Source organism: Seriola lalandi, unplaced genomic scaffold (assembly GCF_002814215.2).
Source record: "Seriola lalandi dorsalis isolate HSWRI2012SDOR001 ecotype SW California unplaced genomic scaffold, Sedor1 jcf7180002054470, whole genome shotgun sequence".
NCBI lineage: Eukaryota > Metazoa > Chordata > Actinopteri > Carangiformes > Carangidae > Seriola > Seriola lalandi.
The window spans coordinates 16,829-44,663 of NW_019525023.1; the positions used below are offsets into that span (position 1 = coordinate 16,829).

Sequence of the window (27,835 nt, forward strand, 5' to 3'; positions counted from 1 at the left end):
ATTAAACAAGTGTAGGCTGACAGACTGCATGCCATGTAGTATATGTATACAATGTGTACAGTGTATAGCACAGCAGTCATTACATTCCATCACTGTGAAAAAAGTAAACCAATTCAAGGTGTTATAAATATCTTGACATTTTATGAGAGGTTTTGAGCAAATGTTTGTAATTTATTTTTATCACTGATGTGATGTTTAGTTTGCAGGACATTATTTTAGTATCTGTTATAAAAACTTATTATTTCTTTTATCACAGTTTAGCTGGATTCCTTATGGACTATCTAGTTAGAGATAGAAAGGGATTTTAATTCAATCGTGTATTTATTTGGGGTTAAAAAGGGCAGGTTTACTTTTTTTTAAGTGGAAGTTAGCATTTGATGATTAAATTAGTATTATTATTAGGGTTACCTGCTTAGTGTTTAGTCTTCCTTTCATGAGAGCCAGGCTTCAGGTGTACTAATCACAAAAGAGAATTCAAATCGCTAAATGGACTTCAGCTTTGATGTTTAAAGCACGGAAAATTACAGTGCATATACAGCTTTGTCAGGTTAAATGACAGAAATGCAGAAAGAGATTAGCAGAAACATTGATGAGTTGCAGATAAGACACTACACACTGAGTATGCTGTTTTTTCACTCAGCAATAACATCAGAGGGTGAAAACCAGTATCTACATCCTGTATGGCCCATTATTCTCTTCACGAGCCAGCTTCAAACGCTCAGCGTATTTAAGGCATTATTAAGATAATATATGAGGACTTCTTACCTCTTTTAACTCCAAATCATTCTCAGAGTCAATCAGTGTGTCTGTTTAATGATGTAAAACTTCAGAGAATGGATTAAGAAAAGAAATGTATTAGCTTTTTAAATAAAAAAAAATGATCAAAGATTCAAGGAAGATTGAGCAGGAATATAAATTATTTAACCAATAATTCATTTGGGACAGGTTGGTGCGCTGTCTTTATGAAGCGGGTTAGCCGTTACCTGAAAGCAGATGTTAAGTTTTAGGAACAAAAAGCTCAAATATTCTCGCTTATGTTAACAAACTGTAGAAAAAAATACCAATTTATAGCTCCATAGGCACCTATTTAGAAAGTCTTACACACTGTGTTGAGGTTTATGTTGTTTTTATTAAATGCTTTATGTACAAATACAGATTACACACAGAACAAAGCACGCATTATAAATTACACACTGTATACTGCTGATTGCTTTCAACCCAAACAAAAAATAAAAGAAGTGCTTTGCACGATTACGATCTCACATCTTCATCATTTAAAATCACAATATAACTTAGGCTAACTTTAGTCAGTCCGTTCACTTTTACCATTAAATCATCAGAGTCTCATATAGCAATCAGTTATGGGGAAACGTGAGGACTGGTTTAGATCTCTCAACATTAAACATTTTTAAAGTAAATGTTTGGTACATTTAGTCACTTTGCATTCAGTTCCGGAAAAGGTTTTGTTTCCATGTTTTGCCTTTAATGGAGTTCATCATGTTATTTTCAAAAACAAAACTGTCTGTGATTAATTTTGCGAAGCCAAATCATGATTACAGTTGTGGAAAAACAAACATGTCTTGAAGAAGCCAGTCTGAGTCTCGCAGTTAAGTTTGCACTATAAGGTATTAGTTAAAGCAGACTGACCCCACATGCAGACCAATCAGTGAACCGTGGAGAAGAAAAAGCAACTTTTTAAATTTGTCGTGAGTGTCATATTTGCTCCAAAGCTGTGGTTGGTTAAAGACTCATCCTGCCTGTAATTCATATTGCGTGACCAAAAATGAGCTAAGCAGGGTTTTTTTTTTTCTGTTTTGTTACACTGAAGAAATTCTGAATCTGTGATTGCCTGATGTAATTTAGTGAGCATCTTGAGAGGCAGAAATATTGTGTAGTCTTATGGCGTTACAGGGGTCGGCTAGTATCACTGCATTAAAGGCAATAAATGGAAACTGATTTGTCAAAATCTGAGACATAACGTGTATGAACAAAATCTGTGTAATGTCAAAAATCTAAAATAACTATGTTTTTTGGGGCTGGAGGTGTAATGAAGGGTATTTAAACAGCCAATTTTAAGAACAACCTTCCTGTAACATAGATTTTCTTCACTGTGTTTTTCATAAAATGACTCCATCCTTTATAAATAAAAAAAATCTGAATACTGCAATATTAGATTTTGTGGATTTATGCATTATATGAGTTTTTTTTTATTTCAATTTCTGAAGGAGACGGACAAAAAAGTAAATGTTACAACGTTTTATGATGAATTTAGAAAAAAAATTACAAACAGCTTGAAATTGGAGGTCACATATCTGGAGCACCTTCAGTATCTACCATAGGGATGTTTCCTGTAGCCCCCTCTTGTCAGCCGTAAAGCAGGGGCTTTGAGACTGGGACGGGTAGTCGCCCACTCCTCCTCTGCAAAAACAGTTAAAAACACATGGTAGAGACCCGCTGCATTCACTGTGCTGAGAGCTCATGTCACACAGGTATTGTCTACTACCATCTCACAATTTTCCGTGGAGAAGAGCCTACAGAGGCTGCTCTCCACGGAAAATTAATTTCATAAGCTATTTGCCCTCTGTTGGACCAATACTGAGATCTGACAGTCAGCAGCTCCTTCCTCAGAGCCAAATTACATAAAGATGGCCACCTCTGCTGCATGGCACATTGCACAGCTTCCAAATAAGAAAGTGTTTATGGAGCAGAAAATCAAATCATTGCCCCCTTGGTTTTGGTTTGGTCTGACCTCAACACACCAGTGCACAATTCATTGTGCTGAAAATGAATGAGCCTGCAAACCCACTGTGGCAACCAGCTTATCGCAGCTGTCATGTGATAACCTTGTAACTTCACTTCAGGTGATTTTAACATTTTGGCTTAAATTGAAGCTTAATGTGTTTTATTTAGAGCTTTGAGGAAATTTGAAGATGCAGTTGGCGTTTTGGAGATACGAGATATTTCTTTATACCTGACGGCAGTGTTGTATGCACAGCAGAGGTTACTCAGCCGATAGTAACAGCCTTTCTGGAATAAGCCTATGAGGGCACATATCCAAAAAGGCAAAACACTCCACCTTTACAACAGGCATTGGTTAGCCCCCTGAGCTTCCACTGGCACATTTGCTGTTCTAGTCAAATGCAGCTCGTAGTCATGAGGGTAGGGAGGGTGAAGCATGCAGGAGCAGCTCCCTGGGTGAGGATGATTAGAAGTGGTCTGGAAGCGCAAGGTTTTTTTCCTTTGTTTCTCTGCTGTGGAACATCTTTTAAATATCAGTGCAGCAGCAGCAGCAGCCAGGAGTGTGTGGCCAAGACTTTTCTCTTATCAGGAATGAATTTAAATCAGGTCCAAGGATGTTTGTTAAAAAGTTTATGATCCATGTTTGGATCAGCGATGTTCAGCTCACAAAAATCTCTGCTAAGTACTTAAGAAGCTGTTCTTACCATAGTTGTTGTAAGATTCATCACTGGTTCCATGTCCATATTCGTAATATTCTGAAATACTAAATCAGACAGAGGGGAAACATCACAGTCAAACTAAAGCCACGTTTGTTCATATTTTTGTTTCGGTGGATGTGGAAGGCCACGAAAAAAAATATTGGCCTTTTTCTCTATTTATCTCATGGTCAGTGCATCCCATCGCAAACATACTGTATATATTTTACTGAAACAGGAGTAAAGAGTGAATTTGCTGGGGACTATTTTCAGATGCGGATTAATACACATTCGATGCTCCAGTGAGTATTTACGGCAGCAGAACGGAGTATGTGGGATTAACTTTGGTGCCCAACACTGTGTTTCTAATAGTTTACGGAGGACAGATGAGCTCGGTGGCACAGAGGAATAAGCTACATCAGACTTTTGCTGAACAAGACTTGTTACTTGTATCAAGTCATTAGTTTTTTCTTTTCATCTCTTTTTCTGGTATTTGTTGACAGTAAGAAAAATATATCACCAGCCTTATCCTTTTACAAAGATACATGGTTTTAATTCTAAATGTTGTGAGTAAACAACATAATTCAAGTGGATTATAAAAGAAATTGGAATGTAATGCTGAAATGCAGAAACATGATAATGAAGACAGAACTGTTCACACGCTGTGCTGTAAGTGAACAGATGCTGATTGTAAAAAAAAAAAAAAAAACTGTGTTTGACTGACTTAAAAAGCTTCTTTTGTTTGTTTCTCCAGCGTTTGTGAGCGAACATCACCTCTTTGACTGATTGCTGTAGTTATCCTCATAGGCTTCGTAACTCTCGTCATCATATTCTCCACCGTATCCATCATCGTAGCCCTGCGAGAGGAAACACACTGTAAGCATTCAAGTTGACTTATCTCCTCATCTTTATCCAGTCTAAGTGGTTAGAGATGAATATAAAAACAATCGATACTGTGGTTCTACAGGCAAAGTCCGTCACTTTGTGCCCATAATAAAAGAGGAAACAGGAAAAATTCATGTCCAGCAGAGATTATTGATTGAGATGTTCAGGGGGAACACGTCTCACTAGAGGAACCTAATGGACACCATCTGAGTCTTAACAGCGATATGGATCTCATCTATTGATAAGTAGCTACTCAGAAAACAAGAACAAAAAGCCAGCGCGTAACCACAGTTATGTTCAATAACAATAAAAGTGGCTAAACAGCACGGAGCGCACATTAATAAAGACCTCCTAAATTTATCAACAATTGCATACTGTAGATGTTTTGCAGAATGTCCCTCCTCGCCACCTGTAAGTATTGGTAACCACATAAAAAAAAAGACAGCAGCTAAAGCACCTATATATAACACTTATTTCTCATAAACAGACAGCGCTGTTGTCCTCTGCGAACACAGAGGAAGGATCATTCTGTATCAGCATTGCATTTTAAACTGGAGTGTAATCACGTAATGAGAATAAGCAGTCAACACTCAGTTTTCAGGGCTACTCCTGTTGTGAATCTCGTCCTGCGTCCCAGACTCTGTTAATCCAGTTAGTGACTTTTTACAACTACAGAAAACTCTGTTCTCAACCCAGTTATGCAAGTAACCTGGTTTTGAAACAATTCAGGTAAACACTGTAACTCGGTTAAAGGAAGAAACCACAGAGGGGCTGTCCAAGAACCTTCTAATGCTGTGACATGTAAACATCTCACTCTTTTCACTTTAGTCTTTTTTCATCCACATAAACCATATACTATTCACATAATCAATTCAAGATCATCAGTTCTTTACCATCTTTTAATCTCTTTACTTCTCTTCTCTTCAGGGTGTAATTTCCACTGGAGATAGGGTGGACATGTCTCACTTTTCAAAATACTATTTTTGTCCATCTCACTTTTACAGTCCCAGTTGATTTACTCCCCAAATCCTTCTAAAGAGGACAATGTCCTTTGACTGTCCAGCTGATCAGAGAGGAGAGGAGCTGGTCAAAACCTTGATACCCTCATCAGAGTTACTTTCAAATATGACTGTGCGCCCCACACCAATTAGGTTTTCTGAGCAGTTTTTGGTGCAAGTATTTGGTGACTTTTTACCCCGGCTTCTTCCTCTCAGGCAACACTCAGGCTGCCTTTTCTTCTTGGAGGAGGTTGCAGGAGCTGAATGATACCTGAGGAAGACTGCAGGAGCTATTTTGCCAATAATAGATAGAATTGATAGAAACCAAACCTACACCTCTGATCTGTCTGAAGAAAAACACTCCACATAATATTCTGTGAAATGGTTTATTCCTGACAGCAGGGGTAACCAGTCTCAGCAGACCACAGGCTCACGTAAACAGCTTAACCTGAATAACACCATAACTGAAGAAAGGCCAAAGTGTGTGCAGAACAGTAAACTTCGCTATTGTCTGCTCTTGTAATTGTTGGATCTCGCTCATTTAAGGAGATTTAGCGGAGTTTAAAGTGCTTATGTTTCTTTTTCAGCCATGATCTAATCTCTTCTAATCCTTTCCAAGCTTGCTGTTTCAAATCAAGCTCCACTATGATACGTACAAGTGTTCAGTTCCTTTTAGACATCCAGTGCATTTTAAATCAGTCGGTTTATGCCAGACGTGGTCTCAACAGCGCATTATTCCTCCACATCTAACAGTAGAGTAATAGCACCGTGCATTAGGTGTGGCTGTAGACGTGTATAAAAGTAGACGCACCAGTGTGAAGGACATCGAGTGCAGCCATGCAAAAAAAAAAAAAGTACATTTTTGACAACTGTACACTCTCTCTCCTGTCGGGTAATGCTGATTCAAACAGCTCCAGTTCCCGCTGTGTGGCTTTATTTGTGTGAACATGAATTTGACTAAATTAAAGTTAAGGATTATGTCAGGGATTAAGTTGTTCAGGGGATCCAATACTTCTCTTTTTCTTGCACGAGTCTTTCTCCACAAAGGCGTCAGGAGTCAGAGACCTGCATATCTCAGTAATTGACCATTTTGTTAGCAATCCCATATCCACATTGAAGTGGATTAATTTCAGTCAAATGTATTATAAAAAATAAAGTTAAGATAAAGAAATGCAGGAATGTGAAGTCATGTAGAAGGTTTTTCCCCATGATATCCGTGCTGCTTTTAGACGCACAAAATAAATATGTCCTTGTTGTTCCTAGTGCATTAGCTGCACAAAATAAATACCTAAATGAATGATAGAGACACTGAAGTCATTTGAACACATCATAGCCCAGCATACTGTTTGTAGGTGTTAGTTTACCTGGAAGATGTGTGTGTGCGCAGCTCAGCATAAGGAAGGTATAGATAAAGTTATCTCTGAGTCCTGCTGCTGTTTACATTTTTAACACCACAGTTGTCTGGTTTATTCTTTTACTTTCTAAAATACAGTTTCTAGAGAAATATTACTCCCATATTTTACTTGACCATTAGGTCATCACTTCGTGTTGAGTTTTATTTTAATACTTAAAAAAGTAATTACATCCAATGAAACTTACGTGAGACTGAATTTATGGTAATACAAATAACTGTAATGTAAGCGATGGACTGTTTGCTAAACCTCACTCCTGAGCAGCGATGGGCCCATCATATCTTAGCAACAGTAACTAGGCATGGCAGGTCTGTCTATGGAAAGAAATTGACGACAAAAGGTTTGAGAGAGGGCAAACATCAATGTCTGAGCGCAACTCAGTCTGCAAGTCGACATTTGAGAGCGTCTAGGCACGGATTTGTGAGAGCAGAAATAGATCTGAGCACGAAGTCCCCAATCATGTGCGTGCAGCTTTCTAAGTCTGCTCTCTCAATTTTCTACAGCATTGTGGGAAGTTTCTGAACACTTGAAATGTCAGGAGGCTACTCGCCAACCACTACTGAATAGCAAACTGCAACAGGACACACCCACATCTGGATGACACCGTCACGAAAGGTGACCGACTACTTAGGGCACCATGCTATTTATGTATTTTATTGCCTTATCATTTATTATGAACTGGTGTATGGATCTGCACTGTAGATTGAAGTTCAGTCATAGTCTGGCGATCCAGTTGATCCCTTTACCATCGCTTAGTTTATTCATACCATTAGTTTTCAGATCAGATCACAGTAAACTGAATCACCTCATATCAGACTCTGAGGGCAGCTCAGAGGTGTAAATGAGCCTCCTTCATAAATATTTTTCTCATAATGGTACTAATACATTTATCTGTTAAACTGATTTAATCCGAACCCTACATCTGGGTCAGAAAACACTAGACATAGAAGTTAGCTTACATGGCCACGGCAATTTATTTTAAAAATAGAAGGAGGACGGGATGACGGTTCACTATCAGGTCAAACTGAACAGGTGGCGCTCTGCTCTCAGTTTGAGACTGTGCTCAGGGAGTTCACACAGCCACAAGTAAGAGGATAATCCTCTCAAATGTTCAAATCGTTTGTTACGCTCGCGATTCAAATCTCACTCTGAGCATATTGCTAATAAATGGTGCATGATTAGCCATCCATTTTTGAATTGATTTTAAAATTATATTTCAAATAAACTATAATATGTTAATAAATGTATGAGAAAGACAGTGAGATGCGGTTGAAAGCTCTGGAAAAAACTAGTAGGTGAGCCTTGAGTTAAGATTTTTAACTATAGGCCTACATATATAGGTTGCAACTGATTTATTTTGAAATACAAGCAATCAATATTTAGAAGCTATGCAACAGATATAATGTATGATAAAGCCTAGATAATCAGTGTCGGCCCAAAGAAAACAAAATGTTCATCACAATGAATTATCTCTGTGCTGACCTTAGTCTGACCCAGAACACAGGCAGCATTCAGATTGGACAAGGTACTGTGTGTAAATAGACCTGGCCCCAATTAAAGAGGCCTGATTCCTTTAGTTTGACACTTACCTGTAAAAACTATTAACACTGGTCCCTTTTAACAAGGTAGAGGAAATAAATCAAATGTTAACACAAGGCTGGAGAGTCCTAGCTCAGTGTAATTAGGACAGCGGGAACCGAAAGGCCCTTAGCACTGTGCTTCATTATCAATTGACAACCTGTATGTCCCCTGACAGTGACTGATCTTCATAGGGAGCTGCCTGTGAATGCCTCTCCACACAGCAGAAAGGGAAGGAAAATGAGATTTGCAGCCTTTTGTCTCAGTGAATAGATGCTACTCTTCACTGCTTTCTACCTGTGCAAATTCAATCAGCACCAACCTTTTGTTGTCTGTTATACACTTAAAGTATGAGTTTACTTTTGAATATATTTACCGCGAGTGTGTCACAGTTTATATTTGAGAAGGATTCTTTTACCAGAGGAAATAATTATGATGAGATTGAACCTCGATTACTTTAGTGACATTAAACAATATCATGTTTGTCATATTGGCTTCAGGGAGGCTGAAGAACAAAATAAACAAACCAGACAAGGCTTCGTCGCTATACAAATGTTATTACTTGGTGTGCTTGCAGAGTTTAGCATCAGATGTAACTGCATCTGTCTGCTTCTTCCCTCACCAGCGGTGTTAGTCCCTGATGATAAAACAAGGGCCATTATGCATTCTACCTGAGTTTTTTCTTGTATTAAATAATCCAAGTGCAAGTGTGTGTCATACATCTGTTTTAATAAACAAGAGAGTTCTGCATGGAGAATTTCCATAATTAATCTAACAAATGTGAACTCAGCAGTGTATCTGAACCCATTGTTATAAAGCAATTACAGCAGATGTGCATGCCGTCCTTAAAGGTGGCCTGAGAAACTGCTCCCCTCCAAGAAATATACAGAATCTCACGAATCTCACGCATCTTTTATGTTCATGAAATAGATGATATGGGGAGACCCCCCCCCCTCCCATTTCAAAATGGTGTCCTTTTGCTTTTTTCACAGTAGATAGATTAGACTTTTTTTCTTTTTTTTTTTTCTTCAAAGCCTCCCAAAGCTCTGTGTTTAATCACATTATGGCATTTCCCGCACAGCTTTGGTATGGTTGCAGGGCTCAGGTTTAAAAAAACCAAGCAATGCGTTTCAGTTTTTACCAGCAATTTGTACAATTCATGGTCTGCTGTCAGGAGCAGAATCCTGTATCACTCTCAGATTCCTCTCTTCTATCATCAGCCCTGACATTAAAAGATAAGATTTGATCCAGATGGGATTTGATCTTTAACATTAAACTGAGGCCATGGTCCCAGTCTATACAAAATGCCATCAATCACGTCTTTAATCTCCCTCTGCACTTTTCACATGGAAGAACTCTCACTGATCACAGTGAAATGTCTCACTGCTGCTCTGTCTCGAGGATTAGAAACATTTATTCAGTCACGCTTGTTTAAAAAGTCAGAAAATCACGGTGATTAGTGGTAATTTTAGAACTTTGATATCAAGTACACCTCACTGCGACACCTACAATGACATACTTCAATAAAGTAATTTTCATATTAATAATGGATTATAAGAGGCAGACTGTAATAGTGGCTCTCTCATGTTTCAGACTGAAACTAAAACTAATATCTGCACATAAGTACTGTACCGATTCAAACTGTGCTTTATGTGTAAAACCATGAACTAAAATAGTGCTGCATTACATCACATACTGTACTATAAGAGCTGGAAAGACATTTTCTCAGATGCAATTGTAAAACAATTAATAACACAGTTTTACACATTGGCTGATTGCTGAAATAGCAGATAACTTATCACTGGAAAACAGGCCTCTTTTGACTGGATAACAGATCTGCATTTTAAGCACTTTCACATTATAGTACAGATGGGGAAATTCATTCCGCAGCTCTATTCAGATGGGTGGCTGATTGCTTATTTTCCTGGTGTAATGAATATGTCAAATAATTGTCAGAGATGTAAAAAAAAACTAAAAGTCATCGTTAATAGTTTGTATTTTTAGTCATGTCAATCAAAATGTCCTCTTTCAAAGCATGGTACATTACCTTCACCAGGAAGCGAGAGACAGCCTCGTGCTTTGGTTGACCACCATGTGAGTAGATGGTGTGTTTTGACTCTTCGAATGTTTCTTTTATTATCAAATGGTCTTAATGAAAAGGTAAGAAGTGTCTCACCTTAATGACCAGATTGACTAAATTAGCCTAATGATAAGTCAATCCTTTATGGATAACTGAATCAGTAAAAAGCCTATTAGTTTATCTGAACTGATGCTAAAAGCCCACTCGTACTTATGAGTATGAGACAGAGATATCTACCAGACACACAGCAGATGATTTAGTGGCATGTCTGTTGCAGTATGTTAACACCTGTCCTCAGAATTGAAAGCCTGACAATCATCAATCTCTAGATTAGAAGATTTCATACGACAATGTGAAGAATCGGTTAAAAAAAAAACAAAAAAAAACTGTATCAGCCCAGAATCATGAAAATAAAATATTTCTGACTTCAACTTGTAAAAAATATTTGTAGCTAATTCCTTCCTAACCCTAACCCCCCCATGCTCCATCCACAAGCACTGCGATCCACTTCACGTCTGAATCATTGCTATCCTTGATAGCAATGAGGCACAATAATGGTCACTGTCAGTGTATTAGTTTTACGACACTGACAGCGTGACAGAGGCCATTAATCACTACAGTCTCCCTTTTACATGATAACCTGCTCCACAGCAGAAACACAGCAAATATTTATGGGAACTTCACCCCAAACTGAGGAGTAAACAATAGTGTGTCATTCATTCACTATGCAATGGCTGCAAACTACAGGGCGCATGCACAATTACATGTGTATGTGCTGCTAATGAATAAGCAATCCTATGCAAATTGGTTTCTGGCAGCAGACTGTGCAACAATGTTAATAACTGCTGTATTGACTGTGCATAAAGGAATGAGGGACAATACAACCGCAAAATGCAGCCATGCAGGAAACAAGCAGTGGCTTTAGTCATGTGACTGACGGATCTCTGACAACCTATATGATAGGTTTCTTTTATTATTTCACTTGATGGATATATTGGTAAAACCTCAAGGATCTTCCTCAAAGCAAGATATTTCCCCCAACTAATGGACTAATAATTACTTGTAATTAAAGCCCCTTTCAGACACGCACCGCTTTATGTTAAACTGATGGCAATTTAATAAGCATCCTGGGCACTTTTACACAGTCACGATGGCAATTTCATTAGGTCAGACTTAGTAACATTTTTTTCAAATAGTACATTTTTTTAAAGGCTAAATAATTTATTTAATATCATTAAATAATTAACAGCTGGGCACTGTAGTTTCTAGCAAGCACTACTCAAACAGGAATAAACTGTGTTTTTGTAGGGGACTATTTTCAGCTGTGGATTAATACACATTTGGTGCTCTAGTAAGTTTTTACCGAGGCAGTGGAATTGAGGTGAAATAAACTACAGTTCCCATGCTTGTTGTAATGAAGAAAAATGCCACTGAGTGCAACGGTGCGGCTCACGGTTTTTAATAGTTTTTTTTTCGCACAATAATGGTGCTTGGTGGCACAGAGGAATAAGCTGCATCCGGCTTTGGATACACAGATAATACTTGTTAGTAGGATCAATTTATTATCGGTTTTGTTTTCTTAATGGAATTTGCTGACAGTAAGAGCATTATAAAATTATCAACAGCTTTATCCTTTAACATCCTCAATAAAAAGGGAGATCTCAGCCAAGTTGGCCTTTAAGTCCTTCACAGCGGAACGTCGAAAAAACATCACTTAAGTGTGCAAATCTGTTTTTTGCTTTTGGCAGCTTTGCTTTATATGGTTTCAGTGAGTGATGGGCTGCATTCTGTAAACCTGAATGGTAAAAGCTAAGGTGAGTCATCGAACAAAGAGCCACACTCTGTGAGGAACAAAGAAAAGCGGGTGCTAGAGTAAAGGATACAGCAAGGTGAGATTTGTGGGAGAAAGATAAAGAGAAAACGTTCATAAATTATAAAGCAAACAACGATACATGATAACTACCAGCTTCCTCATGCTTCCCATTGCAGTTTTAAATCAATACCAACCTCGATTAGGAACAATTATGGACGTTCTCACAGTATCACTTCTATGAGATAGACTGACAGTTTGACAGAGTCCATCAATCACATGTCTCTGGAGAAATCTACATGATACCCATACACGCTACAGTACATTCAGCATCTACCCAAAGACAAATATAGGATGTAACAACAAAGAGCCATCTACTGCTGCTGATCTATTATTGTGTTCCAGTAGCCTGAACTGTGCAGGATTCTTGTAGTGGAATAACAACAAGCCGCACAGCATTTTGTATAGCCGGTGATTGAAAAAACAAACAAACAAACAAACCTGGACCTCAGCATAAAGAGGTCTTGGTACATTCTGGTAACATGCTCAAAGGAAATCGTGTAATGTAGTAGAAAAAAAAATAGCAAAGTGAGATATGAGGAAAGAAAATGTTCAGGACAAACTCATCTTTCCATAATCCCCTAGTCTCTGTGCTCCCACCCTCCTTCCCACCCTCCAATTACAAAGAGAAGAAATGCCTCGCTTTCTCATTCCTCAGAAATACACAGGCTCTACATCAGAACTCAATTTGGTTTGGTAATGAGACTGCGCTTGTGCATTTCCCCATGCAGACAGCCCAATCTTCAATTGCCAACACACATGGGGGCTTTGCTTAGCAGGAAGGCTCTGAGGAAATAGACTGGTAAAAGTGTTGCCTTTTTTCATTTAGATGAAACTTAGAGCTCACCTTGTGTAGTCTTTTCAAAATGACCTTGGGAAATTTCCAAGATCTGACGACAAGCATACTTTTAAATAGGGCCTGTTTTTTTCAATATGGATCCCAGCATCATTTTAAGTGGAGTGAACATATATTTGATAGAGCACTGGTCAAGGGACTACCTACAATTTACTGGGACAAATCTGGGTGGGCCAGTGGACCATCTGTCCGGGTCTTTACAGGGCCTCTCTGTGTACCTGTCATTCAGGGTGTGCATGAGAGCGTGCTGCGTGTGCATGCCACTGACCCGAGTTGGTGAGGATTTTTTTCCCCATGGTAATCGTGCAGCTGTTCACAATGCAAAGCATTGGTTTGTGTCTTGCCATCATCCAAAGCTGCTTTACATTTATATGACACTTTTCCTCAAGGTGAAGATTTTTAGTAGACAGAAAAGATATTTCAAATGACTAAGAGGTAATTAAAAAATTCGATTTTTACTTTGAATTTTACTTTTGAACAGAAATTTATTTAATCAATTACCATAGTCAATTGTTATTCATCAAGTTTAGTGCAATATTTATCTGCAAATCTGCACAGCAACATAAAACTGGATGAAGAAAAAATAATCCTTGCAAATAATGCATATAAATATGCATGATGCATATAAATATACATTATTATGCATACAAATAATGCTTGCAAATGTATTTCACTCAATGATAACCCAGCTTAGCAACAAAGGATGAAGGCGATGTAATGTTCACTGGGATGGATCACTTATCCTAGGCTGTGTTTAAGTCAAACAAGTTGAATTTAATATTGCGCTGAAATAAATGAAACTAAAGGGCTGCACAGAAGATTCAAGTTCATTATAAAATGTACAGAATGCTTTTAAAATTTAAGTTAATCATGTAAAAATATGTTGCAATAATTTCCTGATTACCCTAATTTTTTATCCCTGAATGCCTCACCTCTCCATTTAAGGAAAGAGTCATCCAGATCACACGAAAGGGGATTATAACAAGTCTGATTCACACACAGTTCAAGTGAAATTACTATCAGCTATACTTTTCAGTGTGCAAAGAGGATTGGACTCACATAGTCGTCGTATGATTCATGTGTGACTGCTAACAGCGGGACCCTGTATCCAGCGCTCCCTGCTGCCCCCCTGGCTCTCGGAGCTTGTACCTCCCTCGATAAAACAGTCGTGGGGAGTTTGCTGTGTGTCACTGCTGCTGTCCCTCGAGGTGCTGCTGCACTCCTCCCTGTGCCCCTATGGCCCCTGGTAAAGCAAACAAGCGGACAGACATGGCATCAGTTTAGCCGTAAGAATTTTACTTCATGACGTGTGTAAATAAGCCGCAGTGATTTCAGTGAAAAAGTGGAGTCAAAACAATGGGAAACCTGTTAAATCCCTCTTATCGCTGCATACGTGCAGGCAGCCTCAGCTGGAGGTTGGTGTTAACCTCTGTTGGCAAGGAGGTTGATCTTGTAATGAGGAGAGTAGCTGAAGAGTGTCACTTTGTGTCTTTCTCTGCTCTGCAAACATGCCTGTAGGATGCTGCGTGGTTATTTCACTGACACGATGGAGCAGTGCCATGCCAGTGTTTGTACAAAATCACATCTCCATCTGCCTGAGTCTACTGAATACACTCGTGTTGTAGTCAACAGCTGTAGTGTTCAAAGGGAGTAAAGACTTCTTTAATATTGTCCAACAGAGAGACGTGAGAGGCCCGAAGGACTTGGGCAGGTACATGCAATTTTAGGTGAATTGTTTCTTTCATAGGAGTGCGACTGTCCAGCAGCAGGACCACATGAACACCACAGGGATTGCAGGGTGGATTTGGCGTCGCAAAGCCATCTATTGTCTGCTAACTTACATTTTAACAGCAGCATGATGTAGGTGGGCAAGGATACCCTTTCTTCCTCTGGCACATCCTTTACTAGGTAGCAGCTCATTGTGATCCAAAAATACAGACACTCAAAGGGGAATTACTGGTGCACATTTTTCATGGAGATTTACAATAATCGCTTATCGGTGAGCCATAAGGAGAAAATCTGGGTAGGGAAGTGGTGGTGGTGACTTTAAATTGCGAGCGTCCTGTGTTACTGTTGGATTTAGAGCATCTACCATGCGCTGCCTGAATTAGGCCAGGCTGCCATGGCAAACTGTACCTGCTTACTTCTGAGGGACCACCACGGCTCAGGTAGATTATGGGAAATTTTGCTCTAAAAACGAACTATAGAGGCGACTGGAAGAGTCAGGCGTTTCACACTAGCAGCTTCATGCGTGGCTAAGCCAATCAAATGCTCTGTAACATTAAGTTTTTTTCTAGCTGGTCCTGCATACATCCTGAAGTCTGCTCCACCTGCACGACAAGTCATATTTGATTATCAAGAGTAATACATTATCAGGAGGATATAAGTGGAAAAAATGTAAATATTGTTCACAACTATTAACTACAACCTAAGGAAGAGAATGATGTTATACTGGATACTGAAATGTTTGCCAGTGAACCAGCTTATCTGAAAATATACCATGAAGGTGAGAACTTCCTTTTTACAAAATAAAAATATTTGTCATTCATAACAATGCACACTAAGTTTCTGAATATCCATCAATGTATAAAATTACACACCGTAGTGCCATGAATAATAAATCTGTGTTAAGGTCAAAGCAAAGTTTTACACACAAAGATGAGTTTACTCACCATGAGGAGAACTCAGCCTGTAACAACAGTTGTATAATGTCTTTATTAACTTTTATTTAGAGAAGCAGCTCATTAACAGTAACCAGGGTCTCTGCATAAAAAACATAAAAAAATATCACTTCAATTCTTAGATGTTTGATTTTATCAATGACTAACAAAAAGCACAGGTTTTAAGTTTGCATATTTAGATTAGTGGATCAAGTATTTTGCCAGTAATATTATATTAATCAAATACATTTGTTTATTATTATTATTATTATTATTATTATTATTATTATTATTATTATTATTATTATTATTATTATTGCTATTATCATTGTTATCATTATTATTAATATTATTATTGTTATCATTATTATTGTTATTATTATTGTGATAGCAGAAAAGAATATAGAAAAGTCTACATGGACAAAGTCAAAATGAGAGTAATTTCTGTCATATGCCCTTTCTCAAGAAAAATGATGAAAACAGTATTAAAAACTCTGATGATGTCATCAGACTTATCTTGGCTTTGGCTCGAGGCTTTGAAACTGGATCAATTCTGATCTTTGGTTTTATTTTTTTCCATCTATCTCTTTTAAGTCCCCAACGTTATGAGAGTAGGCTACAATACTAAATCAGTGGAATAAACCTATAAATGTTTCTCAGTACTTTAAGAGCATGTTGATTTTACATCATGTGCAACAGAAATTATAATGTCTGTACCTGTGAGGTTAAAAAAAAAAAAAAAAAGTTTTCACCAAGTTTGACAACAAAACAGAATTAACTTTGAGCACAAGTCTCGGCTTTTACAGCAGATGTGCTTTGGAAGATTATCCCATTTTCTCTCTCAGATCTATTATTAAAAAAGAAACCTTCAGAATTTCTTAACTAAGCCTTAATAATGGTTTTCACAAAAACACTCTGGGCACCTTTTTCCGAAGCTGTAATAAAGAGTTTACCTCGTGGATATTGTGCTTGCTGGCCGTACGCTCCTCCCTTGCGCACTCCTCCCTCTGCTCGACTCGTCAGAGCCGTTCAACAGGGAGAGCTCTCTCAGTTGCTCCTGTCTGATCTCGTCATTGTAGTCCTGCAGGAATAAAAAACAGCATGTCTCATATAGAATAAAAAAAACAACAACAAAAAAACAAGGACATTTGTCTCCTGACTGCAACAGATGCTCGCAACAGCAGCAAATGTCATCAAATTAAAATTATCTTGACACGCACAGGAAACACATGGTGTTCCTGAGCATTGAAGACTCTTTTCTTTGGTTATGGTTGGACGGAAAATACAGGGGAGGGATAAATAATGTAGGAAAAGACAATACATCTTCCTCAAAAGGGCCATGGATCCACTGTTTGCAGTAAGTTTGCATGATAAAAAGAAAATGGAAAACAAATTTGTTTCTGTTATGCAGAATTAGAGTGAATTTTTGACAACAAACTGTCTTCTGGGTGGCTGAAAGTCAAAATGTCTAACTGTCAAAATCAAGACTAAGATTTCTCAAAAATAATTTCCTAAACCTTTATGTTGAGAAAAAAGAAGAGATAAAAAAGGGGTAAAAAAAAAAATAATCAAAAAACCTCAAAAAACCCTTCATCTCCCTTTAACGCAACATAAAAATATCCTTTACTTTGTTGGCACACACAGACTGTAATTGACACTTTCAACAACTTTGTGGGGAATATCGTCATCTTGTGCTTCTGAACCATTTTCCTCAACCCGTTATCAAACATGATATGGATCATTACACAGAAGATAAGGGAGTGGACAAAGCAGTATTCATTATCTTGTCATTGCTGACAGATAAACAGGCTTATTTCTCAGAAACTCTTAAACCAAACCCACAAGATTTGCTACAATGGCCAAAATGTTTTTGTAATGACAGCAAAGCAGCGGAGGCAGAAAGAGATTTCTTTGATGGTCAGTGTTTCTTGTCCTGCACTGAGAGCGAGAAACCCCCAAAAAACTTCATTCTGAACAAATTCCTAAAACATGTTGAGGTCATTAAAGACCCAGTTTGCACTTTGAGTTTTCATCATACAGTAAGTTTCCAGACTATGTGAGGCAGTGTAAGAGTTGAAAAGAACTTCCCCTGGTCATTAATCATTACTCTTAGTCTTTACAACCATAGAGTCAATGACATCTTTGTGCGAGCATTAATCCAACCAATAAATTCACTGCACATTGATTCATAAGATATGATTCCGTCCAGAGTGATAAGTGCAGGACTAGATAACATTAATGGGTGTGCAAGTTCTGTGCGGTTTAGATTACAGCTCACAGTATAATATAATACACTAGTGATTTAGTGTCACCTTTTCTTTTCTTCTTACACCCTCCTTCTCTTTCTCCTCTGTGTATTTCCATTAGGTTACATGTATAAGCCCACCTACACCACACCGGAGTACCTGCCCACTCAATGATTTGCATAGTTTTGACACTGAATACAATAAAATCTTTGACAAACACCTATTATTAGATTTGAATAATTTTGTGTGAACAGGAAATTGCGAAACTAATTAATTATCTAAAAGTGTGATAAGTAGTTCCTCTTGTAGACTTGTAGATTATCAGACGTCAATTTTAGCAAGAAAGTCCACAATCACGTTCTCTTTCTGTAATTTTCCTCTGGACCTTTTCTCAGCTTGGTAATGTTGGCAGGTCTTTTCAGCATGAGCTGCTCATGTCAAAAAGCCCCCCCCCCCCATTCATAAATGTAACTGATTTTTTTTTTCTACATTTTTGGAGGTTTGAGCTTCTTTATGCAGAATGATAAATGAGCCCAGTTTTCATATTTCGTCTGCTGAAGGAGGAAAGTTTCTCTGTGAGTTCATAAGACGTAGACATTTGAGCACGATTCTGTGACATTACAGCTTGTTGTTGCCAGTTGTTGTTCAATGTACGACTTACACAAGTGTGATGTGGAAACTTGAAGCATCCAGTGCACATTAACTGAAAACTGACTTTTCAGTTTTTGACACTCAGGGGTGGACAGTAATGATGCACATTTATTCGAGTACTGTACTTAAATATATTTTTCAAGTATCTGTACTTTACTTGAGTATTATTTTTTTTATGGAAACTTCTGACTTTTATTCGACTACACTTAAAAGACAAATATTCTACTTTTGACTCCACTACATTTCTATGAAGTACTGAAGTACTCTTACTTTGAAGCAGCTTTTAGTCTGTGGAATAAATTTTCTTTTATTTTGAAAATGTGATAGACCATACACTGTGTTCATCACAGGAGAAAAACCGATAACAGCCAACTCCTACACTTTCAGTCATGTTGTGCTTGCTGCATTTGCATTTTTGAACATCTCAGTTTGAACTTGGCAGCGGCAGATCTAACGATGTTTGAAACTTTATAAATAAATAAAGTTTGTCTTAAATGTTTGCTGTGTTTACCACAACCAAACTTCATCGCTGCATAAAAGAGACAGAAATATGAAAACAACAATTGCTCCTTTTGTTGATTCAGTTGTGTTTTTATGTCCGTTGCTATAGGGCTTGTATCATATTCTACAAGCTTTTTTATTTTTATAGGTTATGCTTCAGTAGGTTGTTTCAGAGTCATTAGGTTCTGTAAATACACTGTGGAACAATACAACAATGCGTTGACAAAAATGCAAGAACTTCTTAATTATTTTTAAAAATGAAGTACTCCATTACTTTAACTGAAGGAAAAAACTTGACTGAACAACGTTCACTTGTATTGGAGTAATATTTGAACAAGAGGATCTGTACTTTCACTCACGTAATGGAGTTGTGTGCTTTGTCCACCTCTGGTAACTCTATGGATGTTTTTATGCATCTGTCTCCATTTTGTTCGTTCATGAGCCCATGGGCGACACGATTCACATTGCAGCCAGTGGCTTCACACTCTCATTCACCACTGATCAACAGGTACAGTAAAGGTAGTGAGGAGGAAGACTGTAAGACAATGAACATGGATAGAAACGCTGCAGCTTTCACACTTTTAAGAAAAATCTGCTTTGCAAATGTTTTATGAGCATAGAAATACATTCAACATGCTCCTCAAACCTCCAGGATACACACAATGTGTCTTGGTGAGTAACAGTGAATGTAAACAATATAACTCTGCAGGGCACCTTTAAACTTTGCATATTCACATTCCATTGAGAGGGAAGGAGTAGCTTTTGTGTTGTCTGTCCGTCCATCCATACGTAAATAAATCTGTCCCATTATCATGAATGCAATATCTCAGTTACACCTTGAGGGGATTTGTTCAAATTTGGAGCAAACATTCATTTGGACTCAAGGATGAACTGATTTGATTTTGGTGGTCAAAGGTCAAAAGTCAAACATGAACGTCAGAGTGACCTATCAAAACATGATTTTGGCCTTGTGAACGCAGTATCTCAAGAACGCCTCAAGGGAATCCCTTCAAATTTGGTACAAACATTCACTGGGACCCGAGGATGAACTGATTCAATTTTGGTGGTCAAAGGTCAAAGGTCAAGGTCAGTGTGACTGCACAAAACACTTTTTAGCCATAACTCAAGATTTCACACAGGCAAACGAGGCGGTAATTCTAGTTTTTTTAATTTAGAAATTCTGACTAGTAAACTGAACTTGTTTTTTCAAGCAGCGTATTCTATACGTCTTTAAACATGTCTGGGTGAGATCTTTAAGGTCTTGACTTCGATCCTGGACTAAATGATCCCATAACATCACATTGTTGTGTAAGGTTATTTTTCATGGCAACAGACAGTTTGATATTTTTCTACACAGAGCAGAATCTTGGATCAGTGATGATCAGTGAAATTATTTAGGTACTGATGCAGAAAAACACCAAAAGCAACTCCTCATAAAATCACAGTATGTTACACTTTGTCATACAAAAGAACTGAATACTATAATTTATTTGTATTTATTTATATTTTGGTGTGTATTTTGCCCTTATTTAAAGGTGGACTGTAGACAGGAAATGATTGGAGACAGTAGGGAAGTGACACACAATCACGGTCCCCAACCAGAACCGAGCCAATGACACTGTAGACTGTATGGTCTGTACTGAAGAACACTTTGCACATTAATACCAAACTTCAGCATCATGTTCCTCATACTGTAATACCCTACCATTCTTTATGAAAAATATGCACACACTTGCGCTCCTCTTGTTAATGAATTAATACGGCGTACAGTATTCTGTTGGTTTGAAGGAGACTGGCAGAGCTTTTAATTTGAAAGCTGGCAGCTTATCCAAAGCACAACAAATCTGCCAAAGCCTGTAAAAGTTGACTGTTGACAGAGGCGTTAACATGAGTATACAGAGATAAACCCCATGCTGAGGCTTCTCGGGTCAGACTGTTTGCTCACTGAGATTGATTCTGACCATGCATGACCTTGTGCACACATGATGCCCTTCAAATAGCTAAAGTTAGACTTTTAAGAGGTCAACACAGGAAGAATGGTGATACCAATCACTCTTATATATTATCTTACATCTCAGTGATTTGAGTCTGTCGGCCACAGCAGCATTTGTGAAAGAACTGCTCTTGTATCCTTGGACATTTTCCCCGGTAAAAATACACACAGAAATGAATTCAGCCTGTTTGGATAACCAATCTCAGTGGATTTGATCTTTAATTAAAAGGGATGTTGCCGGACCTCCCCTGAAACCATGAGGCTTGAAGTGGTGAGATTTTACTGTGTAAATGAATTTCTCCAACAGAAACAAAATACGAATCCAAACAAAACAAATCAATGCCAGCTTTTAAATACTGTATATCCTGTGGCCTTTGTTGTATTACTAATACAGTCAACGATTGTTAAACATGGCGCGTTTTAGGTGACCTCAGGTTAGCTGCAGGACCTATTTGATCTCGACTATTGCTATTACTATAATGAGATCGCTGCTATCACATATCATGTCAGATGGATGTATGTCAGGAATTGCCCCTGGTTTGTTTGGAGGACAGAGCTAAAGATTCAGTGGTAATTGAATTGTTGAAATGTATCTTGTTTTAGATCAGCTGATGCAAGGGACTCATCCCGTCCCCATCCATTTAGATGACCTCACAGCTCCTGAACGGCATGTTTCTAAAAAATGCTCTCACACAGGTTCAGGTTGCGTCATGTCCACGCAGCGCTGCATGGGCTTATTGAAGTGTGTGAGACATTGTTGCCTTACATTGCTGGTATGCAGGTCAACAGCAACTTGCAGGGACATGTGGTTTTTCGCAAACACACACTCGTACTACAGACGTTGCATCCTGGCGCCATGCATTTGTTTCAGTCCTTATACACACAAATGGTTCTGACCAACACTGTCACAGGCCACAAGTTATTCAAAGCAATGGGAGAGGAGACTTCAAGAAATCAGATTTGACTTTGTGTGCCGCTGTTAGCATTTTTAGATTCACCACTTCACACCTCTTGGAAGCAACAGGAAATGTTAACAGCGCACAGCAGACGTGGTTCATGGATAGGTACAGCACAGAAAAGATGCCAGGAAGATGCCAGTTTCTAAACTGTTTTTTTTTTTTTTTCAGCTTAAGAAGGTCTGAAAAATCTTCATAGCACATGCTGTCTCGCATAACAAGCTCCTGAAAGATGTTCCTCCCAAAGCGAAGGAGCCGCCAAGCAGCTGCAGCAGCTGTTAATCTGCATCTTGATACGACGTTTGTGAAGTTTTATAATGTATGACCGTATGTTTTTCGGTGCGAGCTGCTGATTTTCGTTCCTTATCAAAAGATGTTGGATGTTGATCTGGACTTCTATTCATTATTTGGTGAAACCAAAAGTTTATATTCATATTCACCTTCATGTATCCTGATTTGGACTTGTGCGTTTCAGTTTATTGTGCTGCCCTGTGGATGGTTTGATATTGAATACAGAGGAGAATCAGTGCTGCTATTGATGTCCTGATGCAGCAAAGCATAAGTGAACCACAGAGTGAGCCTTTTTCCACACCTGGAATTTGCATATATTTATATATTGTCTGCCAAGTTAACTCAGCACAAATTGCACCCCCCTCATTTCCACAGCAAAATTGGCCCCTGCGTTGTTGAGAACACCTGCACAGTCTGGATGTATGCTGAGGATGAAAATGCAGATAATGATGTGCATCAAGCATTCACCCCTGCAAACCCAGACCCACCTTAAGTGCTGCTGCTCATTGGGAGCATATGGCTCAAAGTAAATTATACAAAAAGTAAAAAAAACAAGCAGACCTGTGTCCGTCATAATCTGTTTGACTTTATGCAAAAACAATTTACTGCCACATATCTTGTTCAAGCATCTGTGTCATCCTCTCTCTGCCAAAATGCTCCCCATCGCAGCTTGGCCCGAGATGAAGGCCACATGCTCATCCAGCTGAGAGCAGGATCGCTTGTCCTTCTCCAGTGCTCCTCACTCTCAGCCTGTATATACAGTAGTCCACTGATTAGGTTCCTGTTTACATTTTTTTTTTTTCCTTCTCTCTCTAAGATGACGGCACGGATCAGATTTTTGCTTTGCGCCAGATCTGAGGGCTCCCGCTAAGACGAGCTTTCTTTTCTCAGTCATCTCACAAAGCTTGCAGTCAGACAAACTGCACTTGTTGGTGGTCTGTGTGTTTTCTTTTTTTCTTCTCAGAACTAAATGAAAAAACACAATACACACAAATTGTGCACCTTCAATTCTAACTGAAAATGATTGCACGGCCTGTTCACATGATGAATATTTGAGATTTATAAACAGAAGACAAGTCTGCACAGCGCATCAGTGTGAAAAGATGAAAAGAACGTGTATTTATTTCTCCTGTTTTGTAGTCGGGAGCTCAGTGGGAAGCAGGGTTTTGTGAAATCATAGGGATCAGACATTTATTTCCAGACATCACGGTGCCGAATGAGTAGTACTTCCCAAGACCTGTAAACAGACTTTGATAGAGTCCCCCTTTAATTCCAACCACATAAACTCATTTACATTACTCAGCCTGTTGGAAACATAAACTCTTAAATCACTTTTGCTAATTTATAGCCAAATCAAACCCCACTAACACTTCACATGAAGTCGCTCTCTGACAACCCGCTCCTGCACAGTGCAGTGATAAAAAAAACAAAACAAGTAGACAGAAGGAGACACTTGCCACCAGAGGAAGGAAATACTTGTCACTATGGATCCTGACAGATGCCTGTTGTGTTACATTATGTGCAGTTCATTTTTTATGCTTTTATCGACATGTATATATAGAATAAAATGAATTAGGGGACAAAGTGATCTTTTCCCCTTTTCTGACTTCACTGAATAATCTGGGCTTTTATCCATACTCACCATGAAAAGACAATGTAAGGAAGGAAATGTAAGGTCTCGTGAAGCAAGATATAACTTGTTTTTCCCCCCAATATATGGTGCCCATGCTGTCAATAATAATAATAATAATAATAATAATAATAATAAATCATCACTTAAGGGTTTTATTGTTCACTTCCACCTTCCTCTAACTGGACATCACCAAACTGAGCATTCTCATCCACAGTTATGATTTTCAGCCCTTTTGTCACTTACTGAAATATCACTGAATAGGTTTCTTCCTAGTTTCTCCACATCATTAGTTCTGCAGGCAAATTTTCACAAAAGATTCCAACTTTTTGCCTGGCCTAACCTGTCTGTGCTTATTGAATGAGTGCACCTATTTAAAAAAAGAAATGTATAACGGCCAATCCTGTGTGTACGCTATTTAGAAAAACCCAGCTGCAGTTCTTTTAGAATAATTCAGAATACAATACCTCATCTTTTCTCAAGGTGCTGCAGTGAAGCCAGAGCTGAGACTCTGCCAGCATATTTACAGTCAAATAAAGCATCAAATACAATACAAAAAAGCCCCCGCTGATCTGAAAAGAGCAGGAGAGCCAGCTGACCCCTTTATTGGTGTGGATTGCACAGTGTGAAGAACGGCACAAATGGGATGCTGATTTCTGAGCGAATGCACATGTGGTGTGCATTTATAACACCGAGGTAGACGAAGGGTTTCACAACACTTTAAACAGATCTGATATGTGCTCTGGCTGCATGCAACATGGTGCAGCAGGGGCCAGTTCTGTTTTGTTTTTTTTAAAGGCCTAATTTTGCATGCAAATCGTTAGCACCAACATGAGTCACGGGTTCATGAGACCCTGATGGTGTCAACATTGTTTCTCTCCTCGGTTTTCACTTTACTAATGTTACAGTAAATCTAGACGAGCTAACAGCCTGCAAACAGGGAAACAAATGGAGTATTTTTCATGAAAGCCAACACACAGAAATGTTTCTGTGTTAGCTTTCAGGGAAAATAGGAACAGATTAATTATCCCATATTCGTTTGCTTGTTTTTTTTTTTTTTGGCAGACAGTGGCAGTGTAAAGTAATTTGTATTTGGAAGAGTATGAACTGCTCAGTGCAGATGCAGTATCATCATCCCCCTGGCTCAGTGAGCAGACATGCTTGTAAGAACATTGGCTCACTATAGAAGACACATGAACTCCATAAAGTAGACTCATGCACCACAATTCCTCTATTAGGCTTGTCACATTTGCAAAGCTTGATTAATATTTACAGCTTTGACTCAGCAAGAGTACACAACATGCACATTAATTATTGCTAACTTCTCCGGGCTATAAGTTGTCGGGAGTCTTGCGAGTTGTTCCATACTGCACTTTAATTGCTGAATACATTATTTTTCATTTGTAAGTAAGGGCCTGAAGTGCAGAGCAGTGGTTGTAATACAGAGAAAAACTTCATGCTTATATCTTACTCTTATGTAAACACACCCTGGATACTCTGCAGAGTGCTGTAAACTGAGGAGCTGTTTGCTTTGTGTTAATAAGCCTGGTGGAGAAACGATCAAGTCAGCAGTAATGACTAATGATTACATATGACACAGGAATAAACATTAGGAGGAATAAATAAGGTGAAGAATAAAACTTACTGGAACTAGGAATTTCTTAATCTCCTCCAAAGCATGACTCATGCGGGAATATGCCTCTCCAGGTGGAGCGAAAACTTCAATTAAAACGTGAAGATCATTACTCAGATGGGCGTACTTGGCCTCCCCGCTTTTCCTTAATTCTTCTTCCTATGAATAAAGGAGAGCATGTTAAGGATTTGTGTCCATTAAAGAGAGCCCAACATTCACAGGATAAGTATCTACGTAGTCTAATGATATTACTATAATATGCCAATTGTAATAAATACTTTAAAAAGCCAAAGGCAGGTTACTAAAAACCAAAAATGTCAACCTCATGGAGGTGTGAGGAAAAGTCAGCTGGATCTCCAAAGACAGCAGGATTTGCCCTCCAGGGACCAAAACTGTCTGCACAAATTTTCATGGCAATCCATCAACAGTTGGTAAAATATTTCAGTCCTTGGACCAAACTGGTGGACTGACTGATATTACCATCCCTAGAGAAATGCTGCTAGTTTGGTAAAAAATCTACATCTAGCCAGATGGAGGACTTCTGCTTTAAAAATGTGTGGTTGCATGAGCACAAGGAATAATTTAACTTTTGGAGAATAATTACAGCTCATCTGACAACAACAGAAAAAAAAAGACAAGAATAAGTGGCTAGATAGTAGAGTTCTGTCATAGATTGTGGCACCAGGGATGCTGTTAGTGAATGTTTTTTTTTTTTTTTTTCTGATAGAAATTGAATGTTGTGATTGTGTGAGGAATGCTCTGCAGGCACCGCTCCAAAACAGCTCCTAGAAATGTTTAAATGGACAGACTTCCAGTGACCCAGACATGGTGTTTAGCTCAGGTCATCTTGATGGTCAGTAAATGATTTGGTGGCTGCTTGTGCCATATGGATTTGGGAACCCTTATAAAAATATATAAATAAACACCTAGGAAAAAATGACAGATATAGTCCCTAAAAAAAAGGCACACCCAAGGGACAGAAAAATGGAAGTAATGTATCAGTAATTGCCATCGCACAGAGACTGAGGAGAGGACGAGTGCATTCAAAAGAACCTTTACTTTAGTGTTCAGGCAGGTATGCACTTACCAACAGGTAGAATCATGCAAATGGTAAGAGTCAAAAATGTCAACTGCTGTATAGGCTACAGCACAAAAAAGACAGATAAGTTTAATAGAAGACTGATTAGCTGATGAGGAATATGGATGTGGGGTGGGCAGATCCACTCAGAGCCCCTGGTGGACAGGCACGGTATGACAGGTTCATTAAATAAAAACAAACATATAGACACCTTTCTTTGTGTGTGTGTGTGTGTGTGTGTGTGTGTGTTTGTTTTTTTTAATGAGGGGGAGACAAAAGACTTCACGATGGCAAAACAACATGCAGTATATAAAAGCAGCAGACGCAGTGCCTTTTCAGATTTTTTTTTTTTTTCATTAAATATCAGGGGGTGGTAAAAAAAAAAAAAAAAAGATTGGAAAGGTTTCAACATTCCCTTTATTAAATTAGTTCCAAGGTCTAACAACATAAATGGTGCTAAATAAGTGCAGTGATGTAACAGACCTTTTTCACTGGAAACCTTTTGACTTGTTAAAGCGGGAAAAGCACAGGTGCAATTAAAGTTAACGATGCCAGCAGCATTCCAGTCAGGTGCTCCGGTCTTAGTTGCCTGTGCGTGTGCATACTTGACTACTGGCACGGTTACTGGGACAGTTAAATGGAATGGGACATCGTTAAGGCTATTGGCAACACCTGTGCTTTTCCTGCAATAGCAAGTCAAAATATCTGTGAAAGAGTCCTGTAGGGAAATGTACAGTGGCGCAGACTCCATCTACTGATGAAGACCATGGGATGCAGGTGAAATCTCAATTCTCACAACTTTCAGTGACTGAATATTTACATTGTCATCAACCTCAGTTGTACTTTGTGTTTACTGGCGATTGGCCAGTTTTAGCAAGCTAACATGCTAAACAAAGACGTCAAACAAGGTTAATATTATTAAGATTATTTAAGAGCATTTTAGCATACTGATATTAGCATTTAGCTCAAAGCACCACCAGTAGTGTTAGCGTGGAATGAATAACATTTCTAAAGCACAATTTAATACTGTGCTTACAAAGTGATTAAACGATAAAACAAGAGCTCAAGAAAAATGAAAATGGA

General features: G+C 38.5%; 1 protein-coding gene across 1 annotated transcript in view; it reads right to left on the minus strand.

The window, feature by feature from the left end:
- Window positions 1–1,109: 1,109 nt before the first annotated feature.
- Window positions 1,110–27,835, minus strand: part of khdrbs2 (KH domain containing, RNA binding, signal transduction associated 2) — a 65,140-nt gene continuing 38,414 nt past the window's right edge. The window contains exons 4-9 of the mRNA XM_023411638.2: window positions 25,687–25,833; window positions 16,727–16,854; window positions 14,173–14,356; window positions 4,209–4,291; window positions 3,444–3,502; window positions 1,110–2,418 (exon numbers count right to left, since the gene is read on the minus strand). Of these exons, the coding sequence (XP_023267406.1) occupies window positions 2,324–2,418; window positions 3,444–3,502; window positions 4,209–4,291; window positions 14,173–14,356; window positions 16,727–16,854; window positions 25,687–25,833 (696 nt within the window). The 3' untranslated portion in view covers window positions 1,110–2,323. The remainder of the gene's footprint in view (window positions 2,419–3,443; window positions 3,503–4,208; window positions 4,292–14,172; window positions 14,357–16,726; window positions 16,855–25,686; window positions 25,834–27,835) is intronic.